Source organism: Notolabrus celidotus, chromosome 2 (genome assembly GCF_009762535.1).
Source record: "Notolabrus celidotus isolate fNotCel1 chromosome 2, fNotCel1.pri, whole genome shotgun sequence".
Lineage (NCBI taxonomy): Eukaryota > Metazoa > Chordata > Actinopteri > Labriformes > Labridae > Notolabrus > Notolabrus celidotus.
The window spans coordinates 28,715,786-28,729,210 of NC_048273.1; the positions used below are offsets into that span (position 1 = coordinate 28,715,786).

Here is a 13,425-nt window from a genome sequence, read left to right on the forward strand (position 1 = left end):
TGGTTAATTTGCAAAAAGTAATTTCAGGTTTATTAATGCAACCACCTTAAACAACTCAATATAAAACATCAAGTTCCTTTGACAAACCTCAGCTTTGAATCCAGCTTATCTTGACTTTGTGTAACAATTAACTTTGGCTCCTTGTTGCAGAGTTATTAGAAAACTGCAGTCTGCATTGATGAATCACACAGACAAGCTTTTCCCTTAATAATAAAGCTTTTAAGTCTCAGCCTAATGGATAAGAATCCTGCAACCTTCAAAAAGTTTAGAAATGTGTTCCACTCCTTACTGACTGACAGAGTTTAACAATGATGTACTCGTCAGTGCATACAATCAATTACAAAAGTAGATGGCCTCATCCCTCACAGGCAGAGAGAACAATGATCAAATTGTGTGAAGCAACTATTGAATCTCCCCTGCAGTGACTCCACAGAACTATTAAAGGCACAGAACGAAAGGGAACTCAAAGTAAACCTACGGGATGAAGCAAATAGACCAAAACGAAAACCCCTACAGCATTCAAGACACTAAAGTGATGATAAGAAGTGATTGCTCTCTAGATAAGGACACTTCTGAGTTCCCACATCAGTTCTCCTGATGCATTGCACACCATCACTCAAAAGTATCTGAGTGATGTGTGATCAAAAGATTTGAAGTTGGTTTTGGAACTTTTTCTCCTTCAATGCCCAAAGAAAGTAAAAAATTGGAATCAATCTACTTTCTTATTTGTACTCCAAATGGTATCATCCACTAGGGTTTTTACCACCCACATTCAATGGTTTCTGACTGCAGTGGCTGTGTGAAGGAAACAGTCCATGTGAAAGAAAAAGAGGCAGAACATACAGACCTTAATGGAATCTTGAAACCAATCAGATGTCACCATAAGCCAACCTAGCTCTTGCTAACCTCCACAAAAAGACATCTGCATGAAAGTAAAGCAACCAATTTGTCTCAGGGTTCTAGTTGGATATTACATAGATTTTGGGATTGGAAAGGTAATGGTTTCTCTTCATAGTCCAAGTAAAGTAAAATTGGCCAATCCTGTTTCATAAGGCATTTACAGCATGCAGGGAAGCAGCCCATGTATGTGCATAGAAAAATTCAACCGTGGACATTCATCAGTTATGATTTAGCTTCAATTAATCTCCATAAAGTGCAGCCAATAATCAGCTTTTAGCCTTTCAACTCCAACTCGATTCTCACTTCTCAAGTCGCTAGTTTGACAGTTAATGTTGGCAGCCATTGTTTAACAGTGAATGCAAAATGGACTACACTTAAGCAGCACTACTCTAGTCTACCTGACCACTCAGAGTGCTTTATCATTACATGTCGTATTCCCCCATTAACCCTACATTAACACACTGATGGCAGAGATGGCTCATCAGTATTAACTAACTCCAGTTGTATGTATTCAAACTCTGCTAGTTATGCCACCAGGAGCAAATTGGGATTCGGTGTCTTGGACACTTCAGCATTTAGACTGCAGGAGCTCAATCAAACAGCCAACCTTCAGACTGTGAGTTGACCAACTCTTCCACTGAGCCACAGCCGCCCCAAAGGAAAAGGACATCACGGCCAGAAGTCCTTTATCACTAGCTGCTGGCCACACCAGCAGCCCTGAAATGTTGGCCGTCGCTACCAGAAGTGTCATCAGACAGCAGCAGAAGGGTTCCAGGATTGTACAGTACAAAATGATGAGAGTATTGAAAAGGAATTCTTGGCCGAGATATCCTTTTTATTGCTGAATCAAAAAGAAAACACTGGCATCACCAAAAGGAGGAGGCCGTCACAGAGTCTAATGACAATCGAAGGCTTCAGAGATTCAAAATTAGAAGAATCACTCACTTGTCTCTACTGCCAGTTAGAGTCTGTAAAGCTCCATTTACTTAAATGACACACAGTGACTATGTTCTTCTTCTTACTGAACCTGCACAGACTGTTTAACTTTGGAAGTAATTTAGCAACAAATGGTCCTGACAAACCATGCAGTACATTGGAAAGCCATTTCCTTATGGTTACCCATTCCTCTTCCATGATGCTTGCTTTCTGGACTCAGATGGATTCAGAACTAGCGACACAGCATACAGTTGTGGAGTTGTGGTTGGAGCCTAATCTGCATGCAAGGCTGTTAAAACGCCAAGAGGGTAATTATGTGATAGAAATCAGCCCTCTGCATTCAATCATCAGTGAAAGGGAGATGGTAATTATTTCAACACAAGAATATATGAAGAGTCTTCAGCCAGGGGCTTCATCATGATGGTATAACACTGACTGACAGAGCAAACACAGGTAGAGAGAGGACTCAGCTTGGAACAGAGGATTGACCACACAGACTGCAGTTCACTTCCAACCCCATGAGAAATATCCAAGAGGGTGCATTTTACAGAAAAAGACTAAAAACTACAACTTCCTGTTTATCAGAATTTCTCAGGTAAGACGAGTTTGTCCATTGGTGGTCCATAATGAGGCTGCAGAGTGCACACACCAGTCTGATTCTGGGTAAATTACCAACATTGTAACTGAGATGAACAATCTGACTTGTGGGAGAGATACGCACCTGCTTCACTTATGGCAGGTCTTTATCTGTTTCCATGACAGCTGCTGTAAACAACAAGATAAGAGTTCTGAGGAAGCTTTCCAGTCTACTCTCTGATACACGCTCTAAAAGCAAAACCACAAATCTCTTTTCATCTAGTATTAACAAGAACAACAGACAACATCTCAAGCTTCAAATGCTGAATCATGTGTGCGATGCATTATTAATTCTGTTAATGTTATAAACAACAAATGGAGCGCGGTTACAGGAATTAAAGCAGACACACGTGGAGTAATATAGGATAGTATATCACTACCATATTGTGCAAGCAAAGGCCAAATGAAACATTTACAAAAAAGAGAGTCAACTGTGTTGAACTTTGGCCAGTGAAGCAGTATTCATAACCAGGAGCACAGAAATGAAAGTTGTTGATCTCAGCTGGCACTTCCCACATTCTGCAAGTTATTGATTCTTCCACACAGGCGATGGTTGTTTGCTCCCATTCAAGAACATGTAAACATGGCTTTATGTTTCAAACGCATATCTAAAAGAAACTATTATAATATGGTGCCAGACTAATTTATAGGGATTCAGATGACAAAAGGTTGTTTTCTCTGTGTGTGAATATAAGCAATTAAAAGGTCAGAAACATGGATTGGTGGGTCCAGGTAATTGTCTCCTCTTTCTCCACAAGAACTTCAAAATGTAATAGTAAACTCTAAAAGCCTTGTTTTAGCCTTGATCAAAGTTAAGTATCAGATGATAATGTCATTTTCTGATTTCTTCTGTGTTCACGTCAGTAAGTTTGTAAAGTATCAGGAAAATCTGCACTGAAACAATTTTTCATTACTGCACGTCGTGTCTCCTGGATTCAAACTGATTCCTAATATCCAAGAAACATTTCCTAATCCCACAAGGTCTTTGTCAACTGCTTATTCTCTACTTTTCTTTCCTCCCTTAGGCTCACTGTTTTAGTCAACACCAAATTGACACAAAATGACCTCAGGGTAGTAGACAGGTAGCTGAGGTGTTACATGATAAGTATGGTGTTTGGAGATAAAATAGCTTTCTTATTATTTGTGATTCAGGCAGCTTTTTGACTTGGGTCTATTACATGTGTTCGAACTGTGAAGATGGTGAAAATGTGATTTATTCTGCAGCTCTATCCAGCAGGTCAATACAAAGCTGTAACCTGATTTGTTGAAAACTACAGCCAATGTGGAGGAGCTGCAGTTCCTTGAGTGACCATATAGGCATTTTTCCACCGCAGGAACTTTACCCCGGAACTAGGGACTTTACCCTTTAACTACGTGTGTTTTGACCGGGGGAACCAGGGTCTTAATTTAGTTCAGGGTAGATAATCTCGCCCCTGAGTCCGAATCAGTCCGTCAGCCTAGAAAAAAAGAGACCTGGCAGTCAGCCGCAGCCCCCAGCTGAGCGTCTCCTCTGTGTGCAGTCAGCTGATTCACATCGAAACATGCTTTAAACTTAAAACACTTGTTTGGCAGAATTAGTTAAGTAGTTGTGGTGAACGCTTACAAGACTGCAAGTCAAAGTATTTAGTAAGTTTACAACTGTAATTCAAGTAGATAAATAAACCAGTCTCGATCGCTCTCTGTTTCCCACAACATTCCGCTTTTTCTTTTTTCTTATTCTATGACTATGGGCACTCAGTTTTAAAGTGCTGTGAAAATATTAAATTCCATATAAACCACTTCTTAACTTTTTAAATCATAAGTGGATGCTATAAAAGCAGTTATGTGATCAGCTTGGCCATTGTTTACTTCTGCTTTCCGAGACCGGAAATTGAGCAGGGCCTTGCCCTGGATCCTGCAAAACAGATCCAACAGAATAGTCATACTACATACTACCTTTGAACGTAGTATGCAGTACATACTACAAACTACATCAGTAGGTAGTATGTAGCAGGTGGTTTCGAAAACAGCCTTAGTTTTCGTGTCGTCACCCATCTGTTTCTGAAGCGCTGTTTTGAAGCCTATTGTCGGTGAGTGCCATATTGGAAATGCTGAACTCAACCTTACTTCAGAGTTGTTGTTTCACCTCAAGTACTCAATTCAGCTTAATCACTGATCAGGGTTTATTTAATGCATCTGAGATTTTTAACACACCTGCAAATATTTAAGCTGAACTCCTGCAACTAAGACAAAGCTGAAATCTCATGAGCACATCTGGGAGAAACCAGACCACTGCTATATTATCAGAAAATATGAAAAAAAGTGAAACAGTGAAAGGGTGCGGACAACTGCATGCAATCCTAACTTTTACCATGTACAGCACAAATGATCGTGGTGACTGGAGGTAGCAGTGCCAAGCTTTTCAATCAATAACCCTGCTGCCAGAGAGGCCGGGGACCATTAGCACCAGTGAGCAGTGTGGAGTGACTATGATGTGAATTGACAGTGGGCTTTCACAGAACCCGTCCTACCATTCCCCTCATTGTCACACCACACACTCGCTCACTCTCTAACACGCACTGCTACCCTACATTGCAGCTACCCTCACTAAGCAACCAGGACACTCACTGTTTTTCTGTTCCCCAAATTGTCAAGAGTCATACAAATCAGCCTCTGAGTTCCTACAAATCAGTGCATGTCTTTCATTCTTAAGGAAATGTAGTGATATTAACCAGCTAGGTGTGGAGCGACACCTGTTTGGACGCTTTGAATTAATCAAATTGACAACCTTCAACTATATGAAATGAACAAACAATAAAGAGCCAAAATCAGTATGAAAAGTGAATTGTGAAGACTGTAAGTGTGCAGAAGATACATCTTTTTCAAAATGTCACCATATAAAGACGAACTGAATAAGCTTATAATGCATGGAAAAAGCATTGTGCTCTCTAAAATGGGCGTTGCCTCATGCCTGATCTTCATAATGCTTTGTATAGGCTGCTGCACAATAAGATTTAAATGTGATCTCATTAAGATACAGCATGGTGGTACTTATGCCCTGCAGAGACGTTAGTACGTGTGCAGGGTAAACACTACTGAAACTTTCACACGTTTGCAGAATAACGAATTCGTCACCACACATCTGGAGAGAAAAATGAACTGACTGAGAGGGAAGAATCTTACTTTTGGAAGGATGTTTTCTTAATGTGTTCAGAATCTCTGCCTATGATCACCCCTAGACCTTCACATGAATCATCCACCTTTATATTTATCATGCATACCTGCAGACTATTAAAATGCACGCTGTGAGCACAACAGGCAAAAGCAGAAGAGAGGAGGGGGGCGCTTTCCTCCCCACTTTCGCATCAAACTTTTCATTTTCTCCGTATCAAACAAAAGCTGACACTTGCTGCCTACCTCTCTCCTCCTGCTCTCCGCTCCGGGTCTGGTGATCAGCGCCGTGTCACCGCACACCACCGCCGCGTCCTCCACGAACACGCAGTCCGGGAGCGCCTCGTCCGCGGGGAGCTCGACCACCTCCAGTCCCAGCCTCGTGCCCAGGACCTCGACGTACGCCTCGTGCTCCCTCTGCGCCTTGGCCAGGTCCACTTCCACCTCCGCCTGGCTGGTCCGGAGCGCCTCTTTGGCCAGGGACGCAGGGATTCCCCGGACGATAGCGTGGGTGTAATGACCAAAACCTGCCATTAAACCAGCCATGTTTTGCTTTCCTTTCACTTGGCACGCTGAAGTCTGACCAAAAAAAGGACCAAAAAACACCTTCAGCGAATGAATGACAGAAACTGCTATCAGTTAACCCGCTGCTGCCCGGCTTGCTTATTTGTTCCCTGTTAGTTTGTTGGGTTTTGATTCTTTATTTACAGTAGCCTGCTACATTCAGTGTCAGTCAGTCCTGCTCCAGTCTCCAGGCGAGCGACGGCGCTGCTATGACGCGCACCGACCATCACGTGTAGCCGACGAGTCTGTCAGCCGCCTGCGAGCCGTTCAGCCCAACAAGTGACAGTCCGACTACACTGAACATGTGGCTCAATCAATTTCACACTGGATAAGCTAGGCAGAGTGTGCAAGTCTAACTCCTTCATGCAATTTCTAGGCTCTCAAAGGAGAAAATGCAGCAGAACAATCAATTATTTCTCCATTATTCCATATTGTATTTCTATATTTGTTGGAACTAAGTAGTCATGACATTTAGTAAATTTATAAATTAGTGAGCTCCAGAATCATTACTCGTGCAAAATGTACTGTATTGCAGTTTTCAAGCAAACTGCCAAAACAACAACAAATCAAAATTTTTCTTTTACTTATATGATACTAAACTCATTTTTAGGGGGGGTCAAAACAAGGAATTACAAGTCACAGGTATGGCTTGAGGAATCTGTGATCTGCACTGCTTTCAACATCTCTTAGATCAAAAACTTACTCCATAAATCCACACTAGAGTATGAGTAGTGAATTTAAGCATTGGTATTTTATACATATAGTGATATCTGCATTGCAAACGCTGCAACATGCCTCCAGAAAATGAAACCAGATTATAAGCAAACAATACAATCAGAAGAAAATATCTCATAAACTCTATATTGTTGTTTTTGATGCTTGTAACAACTGTCATGGAGTAGGTGTTAAACAAAACTGAGTTGAAGCATACCGTCCAAAAAGTATTTGGTCTTATTTTTGCAGAACGAGACAAGATGCATTGCTTTGTCCACAGCGGGCACCAAAATTATCAAAGGTCTTTACAGGAGCTTTAACATATTTAGGGAAAATACAAACATTTTGTTATATCTTGGTTTGTATATTGCTGTTATGACAGCAAAAAGGCTTGGTTTAAGAATCAACAATTATAAACTGTTTGTGGTTGCTTTAAAGGTGGAATAATAGGACAACTGTCGGACCAAACCAGTACAGCTTTACTTTGTAAATGATGCATTTGTAACAGACTGTTGCCTAGTGGTAAAGAGGGAGATATTTCCCATTAAACAGGAGACATGGACTGCTTTAACCAACAACTCCAAGGATTTTAGTCATTTTGATCAGTATAAAAACATAAAGGCAGTAAATAAGGAAATGCATACACCACTTGACTTCCAATACTAGACTTGTTTCAGGTGTTATGAATAAAAATGCAGTTATGATTATTGGACATAAGAATTTTGAGATATATATTTGCTACACTCTTGGCAGACATTATGAATGTACAAAAACTTTAAGGGCAAAGAATAAACATCAAATAGATGTATCCTTGCCCCAGAGAAAGAGGAGAGTTGGGTATGAAGAGTATGAAAGGAAGAGCAGTGTTGGTAAGAATGTGTGTGTACATGAGGAGGAAGGAGTCTAATATTCCCTATGGTGCCATCTAAGGAAGGTTCTGGGCCCGCTGAAGCTGTCTGAATGGATGGAATGTTTCTTCAGACGTCCCAGAAGTACATTCTTCCACCACCGGACTTCAGTTTGTCTTTTCTTGTTCCAAATTCACTCAATTATCCCTGACTGCTCAAAACATTCCACGACGTTCCAGGAGCCCCACATTCCTTTTTCCACTCCAGCCAGGATCACCACCCTCCTCCTCCTCCTCCTCCTCCTCCTCCTCCTCCTCCTCCTCTTAACACTAACACCTGCCCCCACCAAGACCTTACTTTTTTTCCATCATTCCTCATCATGGATGGACATGGCCAAAGAAAAGACCCTCTTCTGTCTCTTCTCGCTCCATGCTGAGGAATTTTGGGTTACTTCAGACGAGGGAAAGCCCTCATACTTTCAGCACACCTGGCCTGTTCTCTGTGCGGCTATAAAAGAAATGAGTGAAAGCAGACACGGTCCTCCCAGCTGTGGATGAAGCAGCACCAAAAGCAGCAGCTCTTTTTAGTCTGGTATGATTGGACTAATTATGAGATCCCAGACGTCTAAAGTGACACAGACTCGTATGATTGCACAGGTGCACGGAGCAAATTTATCTCTGAGGAGTCAGACAAATTTATGAGCTTAATTACTGCAGAATATAAAATGATGGAATGACAGGAGATCAGATGTTAAAGTCTGAGTTTTTAGAGGAAACCGGCTTCAACTTGAGACACTTTGGTAGCAGCTCCAACTGGGTCTCACTGCAAACAAAACATTCATGAAAAAACGGAGAGAAATTGAGCATTATGCACTGATGCTATCAGCAGATTGTTTTGCTGCATATTTTAAAGCTCTCAAAAGGCATCCTGGGAAATGTAGTTCAGCCAAAAACAATAAAGGAAAAGGGTTGCTATAGATTTTATAGGTATGAAGGTACTTTCAACATTAATCCAACTTCCTGCTGCACTAAATATATGCCAGCACACAAAAAATACACAAATATAAGTTTGGAAAGAGCACTGAAAACACTGAACTGGGTAGAACTTGTATGGAAAATAGGCGCTGCCACCGCGAATAATGCAGTTAGTGGACACAGGCCCTTAGAATCAACAAATGTAAACTTTGTCATAACATTTAAATACAGTACCTAGCATTTCTTGTATTAGTTTCATTTCCCATTTCTTTGGGTATCCATGGAATTTGGAAAGGGGAAGCAAGTAGTTCGGGGACAGAATTACAGTGTTGTTTTTGTAATGCCATAACACGAATTTAAAAATATCTACATTTCTGTAATGTAAACATCTAAAAGAGAAAACATGTCAAACTGGACAAGAGAAAACTGTGTGTGTTAACTAACAAGAATGTTCTCCTGTCACTTATCGGCTCCTCATAACATTTAAAAAAAACTTTCAGCAAGCCACGTCAGACCTAAAAAGTAGTTGTGTTTCATATCAGAGTTTAAAATTATGCTTTGCCTTTACAGTCTCTCCCACACACAAAGAGACATGCCTTCAACACTGAAGAAACACAGCACTGGTGTTAATGTCCTGCAGTTTATGTCCTTACAGTCATCAACAATGAAGGTCTATTTACTTTTTTTTTGTATTGGGAGCACACAAAAAACATACAGCATGCTTGCTCAGCAAATTACTTCTTCATTGGTCTTGGCAAGTCCCATAGAATACCTTATGTATTGCAGCTTCCTGAAACTTGCTGTTGCAGCAGATGTTTGCATTGCCTTGCAAATACATTTTGCTAAACAGGTATAGAAAAAAGTATCTCGAACATCATTTTTTTTTTTTTTGCGATTGCTCAGCTCAGGAATAATACTCCTGTTGAACAGATTTACAGGGGAAAAAATACCACAAAAACATCCTGCATTTACAAACAGGAGGTATGCTAGAAGTATGTGCTGCCTGCACAGAATCACATAAAGAGGATTTCCAAAAGAAGAATATTTCATAATTATTTGGATTTGTTTCAGGGAAAATGTGAACTCAGCAGCTCTAAGGATAAACTGTCCCAAAATAATCATGAGGGAAAAAAATTATACAATACAGGATATGAAGGAACTGTGTGGTAACCAGATTATGAAACGGCTATCCTCTCTCAGGACCTTTTCATTTAATTAAGTCAAGATAACAAAGACAATATGGCACATTAGCTGTGCGGTTTTCTTTTTTTAAAGAATCAGCAAAACCTTCCAACAAGAATCTGGGATTTAGAGTTCTTCCTTCCGGCACTGGTGCTCATCTACTTTTCCTCGACTCAGTATTTGAACCGCTGGCCTCATCTCTGCCCCGGTTTCACATGAGAACGACTCATAACTCAGCAGACTTCCTGCTGCTTCATGAGCTGACAGAGAAAGGAAGTGTTGCAAGTACAAACTGCATACCAGTTATGACATTTATCTTGAATATACTACAATGGAATCTGTTGTTTAAACATGCAGGGCCGTCCTGTTCTGTTCCATCTGTCACTTGGACTTGAAAGGCTGAAAATTTCCTGAAACCGATTCTGGAGGCTTCTTTCTCTTGAAGTGAGTACTCCTAGTGAGTTCTGACAATGGGTTTCCATTACACTGAGCCACGATACAACACAGGAGCTCACAAACTTTAGTGAACAGTGAAATCACTTCAGCATCCCAGCTGGAGGCTCTAAAACAGCTCAGAAAACGGGCGCTACAGAGCTGTGAGCATGATCCCATGATAATCTCAGTGACAAAGAGAGACCCCTCCTCATTCTAGTGAGGGTATATGTGTGTGTGTGTGTGTGTGTGTGTGTGTGTGTGTGTGTGTGTGTGTGTGTGTGTGTGTGTGTGTGTGTGTGTGTGTGTGTGTCCATGTCTTGATGGAAACTATTATGCCAGGGCAATTACAACAAGGAGACGCACGTCCAGATTCGGACTACTTCCTGATGTGCATGTATAATTACAGAACAAAGATTACTGCATGTTATTCTCCACTGACGTACAATGACAACACTGTTTCCTATAGCTGGAACACATGGGCGGATGCTTACATGCAGCCATAAACACACATGTGGACACACATGTTGTATGCACATACACCCATGAGGTCAACATAGCAGAGACAGTGTGATATAAGACCTGCTGTCCAAGCACAGACAGCGAGGCGTATTTAGTGATGCACTTCCAGAAAGTTAGGAAATCCTGAGCGTCAAATAAACTGGATCCTACATTTCCCATAATGCAGCCAGTAGTATGTTTCTTTTGTTTGTGATTCAGAGTCCATGGTCAAAGTTTGAAATGCTGGTAAAATATATTACCTCCAGGATATGGAATTCTCAGAGTCCATTTCTTAAACGGAAAGTAATTTTATTTTTAAAATAGAATTATATGAGGCACTTGTCTTAAGGAAGTGTATTTCCCCATGAGGATCCCGGTCAGCTCGGCCTCTTTAATGAGGAGCTGCAGTCTGCATCACTCATCAGCCAGAGTTCTCTGCCTTACTGAACACTACTGTTTAAGATACTTCAGTTTTCAGAGGGTAAATCGAAAGACCAGAAAGGCAAATGGAAGTGTGTCTTTAAAGTTAGTTTCCTCTCTCTCATTGTTTTCTTGTGACACAACACAGTGTCCACGATTTGTTTACCTCATCATTGGATGTTAATCCTGCTCTGAACACTCAAATTGATATGTCTCTATGATCACGTGCAGTAAGCTGGCAGGTGGTTATCAGACTTCGCTGTGTTTGTGTTTGAAGAATCTCACATTCTGCCCTACTGGCTGCCATAAATGCCAATCACTATCACACATCCAACCTTTATGTTCCTATGTTCAAAGGGGTAATGTAAACATTCAAAGTCATATGGCACTCTTGTAGACTTCCAAAGGGGATTTAAAGCTTCCTTTCAAAGACACTGATGAAATGTTACTGTTTTACAGGATGAGACTCCCCACTATGACTTAGCTGATGTTGATGTTTTGTATAAATTCAATCATCCTTTAAAGTCATAAATATTAGACTTAAATATGCAAATGGTCCCGCATAATTAACATTGCATGGCTTGGAAATACAAACCAAAAAAGCGCAGCACATGTGCTCAGACGGACACACCCCCTGTCCAAAAAGTCTGCACACACCCCCAGTCTGCATACTTTCCGCAGACACAGACTAAACGGATCTGTTTATTATGTTATCACATGAGTATTGTATTTCAAATATGCTGTGATTCCTGACAACTGGTCGTTGTTGAAAAACAAAAAACATACAGTTTAGTTCAGACAGTCTGAAGACACCAACGGTCCTCTTTTAGTTTATAATGACACTCAAAAAACACATTTTCCAGACTTATTTACCCATTTATTGTTCAGAGGTTAGGGTGTTTGAGAATCAATTTCAAGTGTTTGAATTTGTATTTTTTACCAATCAATGTGATGTTAATACACCGTAAGTCGAAAAAGTATTTTTTGTAACTCATCACAGACATGCTAAGTCAGAAAAAGAAGTAAAAACTCACCGGAGAGGTTCTCCAGGCGTCTCGCGTCTTGTGCCGCTCTCTCAGTCTATCGTCATGTTAAAACTACACATGAGGCTACAGACGAGAAAAAAGTGAAATGTCCGATCACTGTAAAACACAAATAAAGACTCTGTCCCCACACAAACTGTCTTCCATGGCATCTTCGTGGCGATAATATTGGTTTTGTGCGCCTTTACGCACTTCGTTGCTTCGTTGGTAAAAGTTTTCATCAATCGGAATAATTTGAAAACTTTGCGGAAGGGACTTATTGAGACCCCAGATGTTAAAAAAAGAGACAAAGAGCAAGTATTTCTCTCCCCCCACCAACACCACAACATCTCTCGTGGAAAATTGGATCACTTTACCTACAACGGGACCCACTCCCCCCTTCCAAACGTGATGGACAGATTGCGTGAAAAAGTCAAATTGCCACAAGGAATGAATGCAGAGGAATTGCCCTGCATGAAGAACATATTTAACAAGGCTTTAAGCTGTCAGGAATGCTTTGTGGTCTGCTGGCTAAAGGGAGAGAAATATGTTAATAATGTAGGCTACTGCCATACCAAATATGGCAATATTGTTACGTCTGAGCTCTGGTGCGCATCTGGAAACGCTTAGCTCCTCTGAATAAAGGCGCTGGAGAGCCAGAAATAGACACTGGTAAACGTATTTCTGCCCACACCTTTGGGCTCACAGACACCTATTCTAAACGTGGCCACTGCAACATGCTATAAAGTGACTTTATCAAAGTGCAATAATCACAACAAGCTTTACGCACACAGAAATGACAGTGTCAGGAGACGCTGAGCAATCTCGGAAATAAGTTTATACTGACTTCATTGTACTTTTAGGCACAATTTGACACTGTGTGATGTCATTTTGGGATATTATTCGGCGTGGTTTAAAAAATAAATATTACAAGAGGACTCTGTTTTAAATAAAGAACACGTCACTGAAACCAGGAATACCAAATGATCTCATTTCACTCACTTGTGTATAAAGTTAAGGAAAGGGAGGAAACTCTCCCAAACACACGAAAAAGTGAGAGTAAAGCACCCAAACTTGACTATTTTTTACAGAGAAGTGGTGGAGTTTTTGTCCAGAGTTGATAGATGTGAGAAGCGAGCAGAGGAA

The 13,425-nt window shown here is 40.8% G+C and overlaps 1 protein-coding gene across 2 annotated transcripts in view; it reads right to left on the reverse strand.

The window, feature by feature from the left end:
* Positions 1-6,495, reverse strand: part of ddah1 (dimethylarginine dimethylaminohydrolase 1) — a 101,226-nt gene extending 94,731 nt beyond the window's left edge. Inside the window, exon 1 of one of the 2 annotated variants that reach the window (XM_034707555.1) lies at positions 5,869-6,485. In XM_034707555.1, coding sequence (XP_034563446.1) covers positions 5,869-6,168 — 300 coding nt within the window. In that variant the 5' untranslated portion in view covers positions 6,169-6,485. Of the gene's footprint in view, positions 1-5,868 lie in introns of both variants that reach the window. The other variant, XM_034707563.1, reaches the window with a different exon arrangement.
* Between the last annotated feature and the right edge of the window lie 6,930 nt (positions 6,496-13,425).